The 14,505-nt window shown below is 39.3% G+C and overlaps 1 protein-coding gene and 1 long non-coding RNA gene across 2 annotated transcripts in view; both read right to left on the bottom strand.

Annotated features, from left to right (window-relative positions):
* Positions 1 to 14,505, bottom strand: part of LOC137234448 (uncharacterized) — a 79,080-nt gene that overhangs the window by 36,677 nt on the left and 27,898 nt on the right. The gene's annotated exons all lie outside the window — the stretch shown is intronic.
* Positions 9,874 to 14,505, bottom strand: part of LOC137234423 (uncharacterized) — a 32,297-nt gene continuing 27,665 nt past the window's right edge. Inside the window, exons 2-3 of the mRNA XM_067757974.1 lie at positions 10,601 to 10,771; positions 9,874 to 10,526 (exon numbers count right to left, since the gene is read on the bottom strand). Coding sequence (XP_067614075.1) covers positions 10,008 to 10,526; positions 10,601 to 10,726 — 645 coding nt within the window. The 5' untranslated portion in view covers positions 10,727 to 10,771 and the 3' untranslated portion in view covers positions 9,874 to 10,007. The remainder of the gene's footprint in view (positions 10,527 to 10,600; positions 10,772 to 14,505) is intronic.

The raw sequence follows: 14,505 nt of genomic DNA, 5'->3' as shown, positions 1-14,505 counted from the left end.
TTTATGGCGATATCTCGAAAAGGCGTCCACCTATAGAACTAAGGCCCACTCCCTTTTAAAATACTCATTAACACGTTTCATTTGATACCCATATCGTACATACAAATTCTAGAGTCAGCCCTGGTCCACGTTTATGGCGATATCTCGAAAAGGCATCCACCTATAGAACTAAGGCCCACTCCCTTTTAAAATACTCATTAACACGTTTCATTTGATACCCATATCGTACATACAAATTCTAGAGTCAGCCCTGGTCCACCTTTATGGCGATATCTCGAAAAGGCATCCACCTATAGAACTAAGGCCCACTCCCTTTTAAAATACTCATTAACACGTTTCATTTGATACCCATATCGTACATACAAATTCTAGAGTCAGCCCTGGTCCACCTTTATGGCGATATCCTTAAATGGCGTCCACCTATAGAACTATGCCCCACTCCCTTTTAAAATACTCTTTAATACCTTCCATTTGATACACATGTCATACAAACACATTCCACGGTTATCCTAGGTGCATTTTCCTACATGGTGATTTTCCCTTATTTTGTCTCCATAGCACTCAACTGCGTATTTAATGTTCGGTTACACCCGAACTTAGCCTTCCTTACTTGTTATATTTAATTTGATATAGCATATTTTATACTTATACTAAAGGTAAACTTTTTTCAAACATTTGATTGCAACTCCAGAAAGACAAATATTTCAAGAGCTTCTACCTTATGCATACAAGGAAAAGCCTTTATTAAAAACGTGCCTTTAAGTTTGAAAACGCTTTAATCTGTTATTTGAGATACATTTGAGAATTCAGGTTTGAAATCTTGAAATAAAATTCGTTTTTAAATGCTTCTGAAATTGATATTGAGATATAATTGATATTGCTTGTTAACTTGCATATGTATTTTTGCGAATATTAGCAGCATTTCTACACAACACATATTTCACATACATAACCAGCAGCTAAAAGCGAAGAAGAAAGAGAAACAGTCAAACATATTGTATCGGATATTAGCAGCACTAAGGGATACTATCATCTCTAAGCCGATGCTAAGCAATGACTTGTATGCACATCAATACTTCAATCATTATGTCTACACATATGTACGTACACGCAGCGGAGAAGCAACGCACAACCGCATGCATAAATCTGAGATACTCCCGAAAGTATGCAATGGTTGTGCAATTGTCGCTCACACATACAAGCGCATGGGGTTTGAGAGAAGCTATAAAATCATGCATCTGTGGTTACAGCTGAGTAATTTTATAGCTGATAACTAACTAGTAAGTTCTAGAAATAGAAAAGCCTAGAATTTAAAATTCTATGGATGTTTTTGTTTTCTAAAATTTGCCTTTTTTGAAAAGGGAGATCCATTGATTTTATCATACCTCTGGAACGGGTTGTCCGATTTTGTTGGAGAAAACAGCATATAATAAAAAAAAAATAAATGTAAGGCGCGATAACCTCCGAAGAGATCTAAGGCCGAGCTTCTCTTCCAATTTGCGTCGTGCTCCTCTTGATTTTTCCCTACAAATTGGCCGGACGGGACCTACATGTTTTATGCCGACTCCGAACGGCATCTGCAAGGCAGATAAGTTTTCACTGAGAGCTTTTCATGGCAGAAATACAATAGGAGCGCTTGCCAGACACTGCCGAGGGGCGACCCCGCTTAGAAAAATTTTCTTCTAATTGAAAAATCTTATTTCTAAAATTTTGATGTTGCTTTGCCCGGGAGTTGAACCCAGGGCATACGGTGTGATAGGCGGAGCACGCTACCATCACACCACGGTGGCCGCCATAATATAATAGCAAATAAAATTACCTTAAAAACCTTTTTTTTAAATACTTATTGGTTTCAGAGTTATTTGCATCGTATTATGAAAAATCGGTTTTTTGTATTAAAAATTTCCATTTTTTTTTCTTCTTTAATTCGTAAAATATCGAAAGAGACAAAAACTTACAACTTTTATTAGATGATCGTAAAACTGTGAACATTCTAAATTAGGCAAGCTCTATTTCATGAAAATCCATAGATAAACGGTAATATTGTTAACAATTATGTGAATGAAGGGAAAATATGTATTTTTAGTATTTTTGTTTTTTTTAGCTATTTAAGATACCTTTATTAAAGAAATTCTACAAAATTTAATAATTGAAATATTTAAAAATAGTTTCTGCTTTTTACTTGTCTACTGTAATTTTCTGAATTTGATTCTCGTATAAGAAACCAATTATAATCCCCCATCATATGTTCGTTCCAGAATCCTTGTTAACGCTCCTCCATTGAATTAAGTTGTTGGTGAAATCGTTCTCGATGCTCGTCACTGACATAACCAAGATTTGAAGGGAAAAAATCCAAATGGGAGTGTAAGAAATGCATTTTTAGAGACATGTTTGCACCTGAAATTATATGTTAATGTAATTTAAAGGTTACAATTATGATGAATATACAAAAATCATATCATATTCCTACTTACCGATTTTCGAATAGTTGGTTAGTAAATCAGAAATGATTTCCTTATAATTTGGACCCCGATTATTTCCTAAAAAATTTGAAACAATCAGCCTAAACGAGTTCCAAGCAGCCTTTTCATCGGGTGATAGTAACGTCTCGAATGTTGAGTTCTGTAGTAGTTTTCGGATTTGTGGACCATCAAAAACACCTTCAGAAGTTTTTGAAGCGGATATTTTTGGAAATATTGTTTGAATATAATCGAATGCTTTTTCATTTCTGTTTAGCGCCTTAACAAAATTCTTGACTAATCCAAGCTTGATGTGTAATGGCGGAAAAATCACATTCTCCTTTTTTATTAGAGCAGCATATTTTATATTGTGTGTGCCTACTTCGTGACTGGTTCTTGCTGGCCAGTCCTTCCTTACATAATGTGCGCTTCGATCTCGGCTATCCCAAAGGCAAAGAAAACAACAATGTCTTGTGTAACCACCTTGTAGTCCAGTTAGTAAAGCTACCACTTTCAAGTCGCAACATATTGCCCAATCGTGTTTTTCATAATGAATATATTTTAAAAGTTTGGACATGGTTTCATAAGTCACCTTCATATTTACGGCGTGTGTGATGGGTATTGATGGCTTCTTATTGCCATTGTGTAATAAAACTGCTTTAAGGCTTTCTTTGTTATTATCAATAAATAATCTCCATTCACTTGCGTCATATGTTTGGCCAAGCTATCCAAATAGTCCAGTTATATCAAAGCAAAAACATATATTGTTTTTATTTCTATAAAAACAAGCATATGGCCTATGTCGCTCACGATAGGTAGTTATCGTAACCTGTTTTTCTAATAAATGTTTTTCTTTTAGACGGGATGCAAGTAGCTCTGATTTATCTCTTGGAAGCTCTAGGTCTCTTATAAGATCGTTTAACAAGGGCTGTGTCGGAGACTTTGGGCAAAATCCATCTGATACGCTGGAGATTTTTGAAGACGAAGAAATAGGCGATGGAGGAACTTCAGTATACGTATCATGTTGATTTTTACGACGTGGAACTCCATCTGAATCTAGCACGGGAAGAGTAAACCACCAGCTGAAATCGTGGGATAAGACCAAATCATATGTTTTCCAAATCCTTTTTTTTTTACTTAAACAAAAGTAACAGTTAGCATCATGATCACATGTTTCTCTCCACATCATAGGTTTTTCAATTTGCATGTTTTCTCTATGAAAAATGAGTATCATAAATATTTTTAATTAATAAATGTAATTGTTACTTACTGAGGGTAGGATTTCCATTTCTTTAAAATATATATACAGCTATCACAAATTGAATTTGGCGTCCAATATTGGCTCAAATTCTCAACATCTATTTTAAAATAATCCTTATATGAATTTTGTAGTGAAATAGTGAAATTTCTCCGCCCTTTTGCTGTAGTGCAAAGACCACATACATAACAAAATATATTCGGCTCATTTTTGCAGACAAATTTATTACTGTTATTATTAATTTTTTTAAAATTCACTAACCAATTAATAGTTTTTTACTGTTGTTGACAACTTGACTTTTCGCGATCAGGAATGCTAGTTAAATAACATTGAATGAACTAAATGAATTACTTTAAATAGTCGCAGGCCGCTTCGATTTTCAAAAGTATGTATCTTTTTTTTTTCGTTAAGTTTGTCACACTCGACGACAATATACCATACAGGGCAGGCATTTAATGAGTCTGTAAATTTTTTAGCCACTACCTGCGAAAGGGTTTGAAAAAAAGGGTTTTCAAAAAAACTTCATATGCTATGGGAAATTTCCTGTGCAGGCTGGGCTGTTCAGTAGGTAGTTTCTATGACGGAGTGATAATTAAATTTTTTTGTTTTTATGATTTAAGTATTCTAAAAACATCGCAAGAAATGCCTCAAGGAAAAAGTTGTATTTATTTGATAACAAATACATATGACCATACTTCTTTCTTACGAAAACCCGCGTTGGCAACTTAAATTTTCCATACAGTATGACGCATTTTTTCTTATGATCTGCGTTTTGCCTTAAGAAAAATTGACGGGGAAAAATTTCTTGAGTGTCATTATGGAGTTTTCTCATTTCTGGCGATGCCCGTAGTAAGTTTTAAAAAGGCAAAGTTGCGCAAAATATCATACCTAAATAATTTGTTTTTAAAAAACTATAATAGGCTTGATATGCAAAATTTTCGCTAAATTTGGTATTTTCATTTTATTGTCAATAAAACCAACATTTATTCATGTATTTTTACGAAATAAGGTTTTAATTATTTATAATGTTTACAGTTTTAAGACCGTGAAATAAAATTGGTAAGTTTTAAAAACCTTCGATTTTTTATGAATTTTTGAAAAATAAAACAAAGTTCGATTTTGCAAAAAAAAAAATTTTTTTTATATTTTTATGTGAATAACTCCACAACCGTCGATCATATAAAAAAATGTTCTTATCAAGACTTGAAGAAAATTTTGCGGTGAATCCACTGGTGTTTCCCTCAACGAGTTTAGATAAGTAATTTCCAAGATATGATAAAATAAATGGAAAGACCTCTGTGAAAATTCGTGATTTTAGAAAAAGAAAAAAAAAAAAAAATCGTATCCATAGAATTTTAAACTTTGGGTGTTTTTGTACTAAGGGGGCCATGATACATCGAAATTAAATAGTTAGACTTCAAAGTAATTTCTCTTGTTGACTAGTGTAATCAAAGCTATATGCCCACAATATGGGAGTGCTGCACACGACTCAGGGGTGGGGCTCAAAAGAGAGATTGTTAATGGAGCGCCAATACAACAGTGGGAATAGAAACTCGTAGCTATTGGCTGATTCGGGATACCCTCTTGAACCATGGCTAAGGACCCCGTACCGGTTACGAGAAGATGAGCCAGACGAAAGCAAACGCTTTTTTAATGATACTCATAGCAAAGCTAGGAGCATTGTTGAAAGAACTATTGGCGTTTACAAAGGTTAGTTTATTAATTAAGTCTATTTTAAATATATTAATTTTAATTGCATCGTCCCATTTAGGCCGCTGGAGGATATTATCAGACGACAGAAAACCACGATATAGCCCAACATTTGTTGCGAAAATTGCAAACGTGTGTGCCGTTCTTCATAATGTGTGCATTAGCCGAAATATTCCTTTTCGTATCAATAATGAAGCTATAACCCCAAGGCAAGAGGAGGTGATAGAACCAACCCCGCCGGACACAGGCAACCGAGAAGCAGATAGAATAAGAAATAGAATAAAAGACCATCTTTTCCATTCAGCTATGTAAGAATTTCATTTTAATTGGTAGCAAATAAAGTAAAATTGTCTGTAAATAAGATAAAATTGCACTTTATTCCCGTAAAAGTTCTCTCATAGGACGAATTAATTAAATAACAACTAAGGAAGGCTAAGTTCGGGTGTAACCGAACATAACATACTCAGTTGAGAGCTATGGAGACAAAATAAGGAAAATCAATCTGGGGTAACCCTGGAATGTGGTTGTATAACAGGTGTATCAAATGAAAGGTATTAAAGAGTATTTTAAGAGAGAGTAGGCCATAGTTCTATGGATGAACGCCATTTAGGGATATCGCCATAAAGGTAGACCAGGGCTGACTCTAGAATTTGTTTGTACGATATGGGTATCAAATGAAAGGTGTTACTGAGCATTTTAAGAGGGAGTGGGCCTTAGGTCTATCGGTGGACGCCTTTTCGAGATGTCCCCATTAAGGTGGACCAGGGGTGATTCTATAATGTGTTTGTACGATATGGGTATCAAATGAAAGCTGTTAATGAGTATTTTGAAAAGGAGTGATCCTTAGTTCCATAGGTGGACGCCGTTTCGAGATATCGCCATAAAGGTGGACCAGGGGTGTCTGTAGAATGTGTTTGTACGATATGGGAATCAAATGAAAGGTGTTACTGAGTATTTTAAGAGGGAGTGGGCATTAGGTCTATAGGTGGACGCCTTTTCGAGATATCGCCATTAGGGTGGGCCAGGGGTGACTCTAGAATGTTTGTACGGTATGGGTATCAAACGAAAGGTGTTACTGAGCATTTTAAGAGGGAGTGGGCATGAGGTCTATAGGTGGACGCCTTTTCGAGATATCGTCATTAGGGTGGGCCAGGGTGACTCTAGAATGTGTTTGTACGATATGTGCAGCAAACGAAAGGTGTTACTGAGCATTTTAAGAGGGAGTGGGCATTAGGTCTATAGGTGGACGCCCTTTCGAGATATCGCCATTAGGGTGGGCCAGGGGTGACTCTAGAATGTTTGTACGATATGGGTATCAAACGAAAGGTGTTACTGAGCATTTTAAGAGGGAGTGGGCATTAGGTCTATAGGTGGACGCCTTTTCGAGATATCGCCATTAGGGTGGGCCAGGGGTGACTCTAGAATGTGTTTGTACGATATGGGTATCAAATGAAAGGTGGTAAGGAGTATTTTAAAAGGGAGTAATCCTTAGTTCTATAGGTGGACGCCTTTTCGAGATATCGCCATAAAGGTGGACCAAGGGTGACTCTAGAATGTTTGTACGATATGGGTATCAAACGAAAGGTGTTACTGAGCATTTTAAGAGGGAGTGGGCATTAGGTCTATAGGTGGACGCCTTTTCGAGATATCGCCATTAGGGTGGGCCAGGGTGACTCTAGAATGTGTTTGTACGATATGGGTATCAAATGAAAGGTGGTAATGAGTATTTTAAAAGGGAGTAATCCTTAGTTCTATAGGTGGACGCCTTTTCGAGATATCGCCATAAAGCTGGACCAAGGGTGACTCTAGAATGTTTGTACGGTATGGGTATCAAACGAAAGGTGTTACTGAGCATTGTAAAAGGGAGTGGGCATTAGGTCTATAGGTGGACGCCTTTTCGAGATATCGCCATTAGGGTGGGCCAGGGTGACTCTAGAATGTGTTTGTACGATATGGGTATCAAATGAAAGGTGGTAATGAGTATTTTAAAAGGGAGTAATCCTTAGTTCTATAGGTGGACGCCTTTTCGAGATATCGCCATTAGGGTGGGCCAGGTGTGACTCTAGAATGTTTGTCCGATATGGGTATCAAACAAAAGGTGTTACTGAGCATTTTAAGAGGGAGTGGGCATTAGGTCTATAGGTGGACGCCTTTTCGAGATATCGCCATTAGGGTGGGACAGGGGTGACTCTAGAATGTTTGTACGATATGGGTATCAAACGAAAGGTGTTACTGAGCATTTTAAGAGGGAGTGGACATTAGGTCTATAGGTGGACGCCTTTTCGAGATATCGCCATTAGGGTGGGCCAGGGGTGACTCTAGAATGTTTGTACGATATGGGTATCAAACGAAAGGTGTTACTGAGCATTTTAAGAGGGAGTGGACATTAGGTCTATAGGTGGACGCCTTTTCGAGATATCGCCATTAGGGTGGGCCAGGGTGACTCTAGAATGTGTTTGTACGATATGGGTATCAAATGAAAGGTGGTAATGAGTATTTTAAAAGGGAGTAATCCTTAGTTCTATAGGTGGACGCCTTTTCGAAATATCGCCATTAGGGTGGGCCAGGTGTGACTCTAGAATGTTTGTACGATATGGGTATCAAACGAAAGCTGTTACTGAGCATTTTAAGAGGGAGTGGGCATTAGGTCTATAGGTGGACGCCTTTTCGAGATATCGCCATTAGGGTGGGCCAGGGGTGACTCTAGAATGTTTGTACGATATGGGTATCAAACGAAAGGTGTTACTGAGCATTTTAAGAGGGAGTGGACACTAGGTCTATAGGTGGACGCCTTTTCGAGGTATCGCCATTAGGGTGGGCCAGGGGTGACTCTAGAATGTTTGTACGATATGGGTATCAAACGAAAGGTGTTACTGAGCATTTTAAGAGGGAGGGGGCATTAGGTCTATAGGTGGACGCCTTTTCGAGATATCGCCATTAGGGTGGGACAGGGGTGACTCTGGTATGTTTTTGTACGATATGGATATCAAATTAAAGGTATTAATGAGGGTTTTAAAAGCGAGTGGCCCTTAGATGTATATGTGAAGGCGTTCTCGCGATATCGACCAAAATGTGGACCAGGTGATCCAGAAAATCATCTGTCGGGTACTGCTAATTTATTTATATATGCAATACCACTAACAGTATTCCTGCCAAGATTCCAAGGGCTGTTGATTTCGCCTTGTAGAACTTTTTCACTTTCTTCTACTTAATATGGTAGGTGTCACACCCATTTTACAAAGGTTTTTCCAAAGTTATATTTTGCGTCAATAAACCAATCCAGTTACCATGTTTCATCCCTTTTTTCGTGTTTGGTATAGAATTATGGCATTTTTTTCATTTTTCGTAATTTTCGATATCGATAAAGTGGGCGTGGTTATGGTCAGATTTCGCCCATTTTTTATACCAAGAAAAAGTGAGCTCAGGTAAGTACGTGGGCTAAGTTTAGTAAAGATATATCGGATTTTGCTCAAGTTATTGTGTTAATGGCCGAGCGGAAGGACAGACGGTGGACTGTGTATAAAAACTGGGCGTGGCTTCCACCGATTTCGCCCATTTTCACAGAGAACAGTTACCGTCATAGAATCTATGCTCCTACCAAATTTGAGAAGGATTGGTAAATTTTTGTTCGACTTATGGCAATAAAAGTATTCTAGACAAACTAAATGAAAATGGGCGGAGCCACGCCCATTTTGAAATTTTCTTTTATTTTTGTATTTTGTTGCATCATATCATTACTGGAGTTGAATTTTGACTTAATTTACTTATATACAGTAAAGATATTAAATTTTTTGTTAAAATTTGAATTTTAAAAAATTTTTTTTTAAAAAGTGGGCGTGTTCTTCATCCAATTTTGCTAATTTTTACTTAGCACATATAGAGTAATAGTAGTAACGTTCCTGCCAAATTTCATCATGATATCTTCAACGACTGCCAAATTACAGCTTGCAAAACTTTTAAATTACCTTCTTGTAAAAGTGGGCGGTGCCACGCCCATTGTCCAAAATCTTACTAATTTTCTATTCTGCGTCATAAGTTCAACCCATCTACCAAGTTTCGTCGCTTTATCTGTCTTTTGTAATGAGTTATCGCACTTTTTCGGTTTTTCGAAATTTTCGATATCGAAAAAGTGGGCGTGGTTATAGTCCGATATCGTTCATTTTAAATAGCGATCTGAGATGAGTGCTCAGGAACCTACATACCAAATTTCATTAAGATACCTCAAAATTTACTCAAGTTATCGTGTTAACGGACGGACGGACGGACGGACGGACGGACGGACGGACATGGCTCAATCAAATTTTTTTTCGATCCTGATTATTTTGATATATGGAAGTCTATATCTATCTCGATTCCTTTATATATGTACAACCAACCGTTATCCAATCAAACTTAATATACTCTGTGAGCTCTGCTCAACTGAGTATAAAAAAAATAGATAAACATTGTATTTATTTAACACATACATATACATAGGTAGCTTCATTTCTTATTATGTTTTTGTTTCAGCAAAGAGTTTAAATTTTACTTTTTCCAAATCCGCCTCCATTACTTGCACTTTAATTTTCTTATACTGAATTTCAACTTTCAATTTGGTTTTCCATTAGCTGCAGCTTCTTTTGTCCAATTTCGTTGCTTTCTTTTAAGAGCCTTAACATTTCAGTTTGAAATTTTTCTTGATTATCTATTTCTTTTTCAATAATTTTCATTTTTGGATCTGTAAGTTTTCTTTCTCTGGGGGTTTGTGGTGGCTCGTCGTCGCTTTCTGATCCTGAACTTATATTTTCTCTTGGCGAATCACTTGGCGCTTTATTCTCGTCGTTGCTAGAGGAACTATATGCGCTCCAAATTGCTGTGAAGCAGTCGTTTATGAATACTTCATCCGACTGCTTAGAAGAGCAAGGACGGTCTGTATTGCTTCCATGTGACGTAGCGCCTGGAACTCCTAACAAATGTTCATTTATTTTTGCTACAGCAATTATACGTTCTTCCGTGTCGTTTAAAGAAATAGCATCATATGGACCACCGCCCGGTCTTTTCAAACTGTTCATGCGTTGTGTTAGTTTGCGTTTCGTGTTATATTTGTAGTCAGTCCATACCTAGAAGAAATAAAAGTATGTTGTTACTACAAACAATACATTTTCAAAGAGAATTTGTATAATTTCTGCGTCACCTTTACAGGCGGAGGACCGTTACTATTTAGCAGGTCCGTTAATTTGCTCCTTAGCTGTTTTTTCTTCGCGCGGCCGTTATTAGTATTTTGTAAGCTATTTTTAGCTAACGCATTATGCTTTTCCATAAATTCAACTAGTAGCTTCAGTTGAGCAGCGTTTGTTGTTGGCTCCTATGTAAATAAATATCAAATATTTTAAAACACAAAAATATTAAAAAGTTTTAACTACATTTTGATGCGGTTAAAAGCTGCGAAAAAGAAAAACGATAGCAAAAGTGGTGTTGAGCTGTTTATATTGAACTTTCGATACAACGCGACGATATTTTTTGTTAGAGAAAGCAAAAACGATACTTCGATACTTGTTTCTGCTCGATATCGAATTACGGAAAGCCACCCCAGATGAGCTCGCGTACTAAATTTGGTGAAGATATTTCACTTGTTGCTCAAGTTATCGTGTCTGTTTCAGGCCAATCAGTCTCTCGTCGTTTCTTCTTAAGACGTTTGAGCGGTTGATTGACCTGTACCTACGGGAAAGGATACCTCGGGGGTTACTGTCGGCTTCACAACATGCGTACTGCAAGGGCAGATCGACGGAAACGGCTCTCCATTCGATTGTAAAGCAAATAGAGGGGTCCCTAGAACACAAAGAGTATGCTCTGGGTGCCTTTCTAGACATCGAGGGAGCTTTTAACAATGTCTTACCGGGGTCAATCGAAAGAGCTCTGGTGGGTTTAGGAGTCGAGGCGGCTCTGGTTGAATTTATTAGCAAACTTCTATGCGGCAGAATTGTCGCAGCGGAGTGGGGAGGGGCCATAATTAAGAGGAAGGTGTGCAGGGGCACGCCACAGGGGGGTGTCCTATCTCCTCTCCTCTGGGTTGTGGTAGTCAACGAGCTTCTTGTGGATCTGGAAGCCAGTGGTTGTCGGGTGGTTGCCTATGCAGATGACCTCGCTATCCTAGTCAGAGGCAAATTTCTGGGCGCCCTGCGTGATGTTCTTCAGGGCTACCTGGATACTGTGGCTAGGTGGGCTGAATCATGTGGATTGGCGGTCAACCCGGGAAAAACGGAATTGGTCCTTTTCACAAGAAGATATAAGGTGCCCGATTTCAGAACTCCCTCGATTGGAGGGGTACCTTTGGTACTTTCTGATAGGGTTAAATATTTGGGGATTGTTTTGGACAAGAAACTGTCCTGGAGACCCAATGTGGAAGATCGGGCCAGGAAGGCCGCCATTGCCTTGTACTGCTGCAGAGGAGCTATCGGAAAGAGATGGGGACTCTCGCCAAGAATAGTACACTGGCTTTATGAGATGGTGGTCAAACCGATTCTGCTATATGGGGTGCTGGTCTGGTGGAAAGCACTGGACACGGCGAGCACCTCCAAAATGTTAGTGTCAGTGCAACGGACGGCGCTGATCGGTATCAGTGGCGCTCTCAGAACAACGCCTACCTTGGCACTGAACGTCATGCTGAACATATACCCAGTAGATATTGCGGGAAAGGCGGCCGCGGCAAGGTCGTTGGTCAGGCTTCGTGATATGGGATATAGACTTTCTGACCGCGGACACTCTAGCCTTCTTACCAGTTTCGACTTCATCCCGGACAGAACGGACTACTGTATGCCGATAACAGCTCCCTATACAACCTTCACCCCAGTTATTCCAGAGAGAGAGGATTGGGGAAGAGGAATTATCTGGGGCATGGGACCGGTTAACTTGTTCACGGATGGGTCAAAGCTGGATGGAAAGGTTGGTGGGGGGGTCTTTTGTCAAGAGCTAAATTTAAGCCGCAAGTTTAAGTTGGCTGATCACTGCAGTGTATTCCAAGCGGAAATTGCTGCGATTAAGGATGCGGTGGATGGAATGCTATCCAGTGCTACCACGGTTAGGGAATTTAACATCTACTCTGATAGCCAATCGGCTATCAAGGCCTTGAGCTCAACTACAGTGCGATCGAGGGTGGTCTGGGAGTGCCTGACCTCGCTTGCGATTGCATCGAATTATTTTACAATTAAGATTATCTGGGTCCCGGGCCATAGTGATATCCCGGGTAACTGTCAAGCGGATCTCTTAGCCCGCATCGGTACAACTGAACCGGATGAAGATGGCTGTAGGGACTTCGGGATCCCGCTGGCCACCTGTGGATTGCTCCTCCATAGCTGGGCCTCGAATCAGCTCAGCAAACGTTGGGCGGATATCACGTCTTGCAGGGTAGCAAGATCTTTCTGGCCGAAAGTGGATGGCAGGAGGTCTGCTGAAATAATTGGGTTCACTAAGGCTCACCTATCAATGGTTATTGGGGTTTTGACAGGGCACTGTCCCATGGGTATCCATGCGGTACGTCTCAATATACTGGAAACTCCATCCTGCTGCAGCTGTATGGAGGATGATGAGGTGGAATCACCAAATCACTTTATGCTTGATTGTCCAGCTTTTGCCAGAATTAGGCGAAAGTACTTCGGTCGCGACTCACTTGGATCTCCCGAGGATATATCCAAAGTTGAGATCGGTATCATTCGGAGCTTTATCGTTGCTACCCAACGATTCTCTAAGTAGCTGGATCTAGGTCACCGTTATTTTTGGTGTATGTGGTATCACAACGGACCTTCGTGTTGTCCAAGTGAGCTATCCTTATCAGGGCAGCTGCCACCTAACCTATCCTATCCTATCGTGTCTCTTTTTCGATGCTGATAACTTTGATATAAGGAAGTCCATCGTGGTGTGATGGTAGAGTGCTCCGCCTACCACACCGTATGCCCTGGGTTCGCACCCCGGGCAAAGCAACATCAAAATTTTAGAAATAAGGTTTTTAAATTTGAAGACAATTTTTTTAAGCGGGGTCGCCCCTCGGCAGTGTTTGGCAAGCGCTCCGGGTGTATTTCTGCCATGAAAAGCTCTCAGTGAAAACTCATCTGCCTTGCAGATGCCGTTCGGAGTCGGCATAAAACATGTAGGTCCCGTCCGGCCAATTTGTAGGGAAAATCAAGAGGAGCACGACGCAAATTGGAAGAGAAGCTCGGCCTTAGATCTCTTCGGAGGTTATCGCGCCTTACACACACACACACAAGGAAGTCCATATCTATATCGATTCCTTTAAGCCATTACAAACAACCGTAAAGCCGGAGTCATTAGTGCCGTATGTCGTATCGCTGTATCCGTATCCCTAACGTAATCAGCTGTTTATCGTTACGACGGTAAACCAAAACCCAATTGGTTGGCTACGATACGGTTACGACCTTAGCGGCACCAATAATCGATTGCATTGATTCTCATAAGGTTGGTCGAATCAGCTGTTAAAAGGTTACCGATACGGTTACCGATAAAGCACCAATGTCTCCAGCTTAATATTATCTTGTATACAAGTATACGCTGGGTATAAAAATATTCGTACATAGCATGATGTGGAAGGAATTTATGATTTTATAGCCGTAGTAACGCTTACTAATTCACACTAATAAATATGAATTAATATTTCGTGAATCATATATTTTGACGCCTTTGTATGTCATTTAAAAACAAAAATTAAATAAAAAAATTTTAGGGGATTTTTTGATATGCGACTAAAGCCTCAAGTAAATTTATTTTGAAACTCGCCCCTATGTTCAGGTAGAATGGGTCACAACAGTTCTGGTAAAATTATAACAATTCGGATTTCGTAGTACTGGCGTTACAGCAAAATTATGGGGCCACGAAATGTCAGAAGTACGGAGAACCATTTCTCATTGCGCGCTTTTCCTACACCGTCACTTAAAAATATAAATCGAGCCAGTAGTAAGGGGCTCTAAAAAACAAACCCGAAGGAAGTTATGTTATTTTTTTGTATGGAGCAATATAAAGATGGTTCCTGGTGAATACACCCACTACAGAGCTTAAAAAGCACCGCGTGGGGTCGCAATCGAGCGCTTC

Source organism: Eurosta solidaginis, chromosome 1 (assembly GCF_040869045.1).
Source record: "Eurosta solidaginis isolate ZX-2024a chromosome 1, ASM4086904v1, whole genome shotgun sequence".
NCBI lineage: Eukaryota > Metazoa > Arthropoda > Insecta > Diptera > Tephritidae > Eurosta > Eurosta solidaginis.
This window is presented reverse-complemented; position numbering and strand designations above follow the sequence as displayed.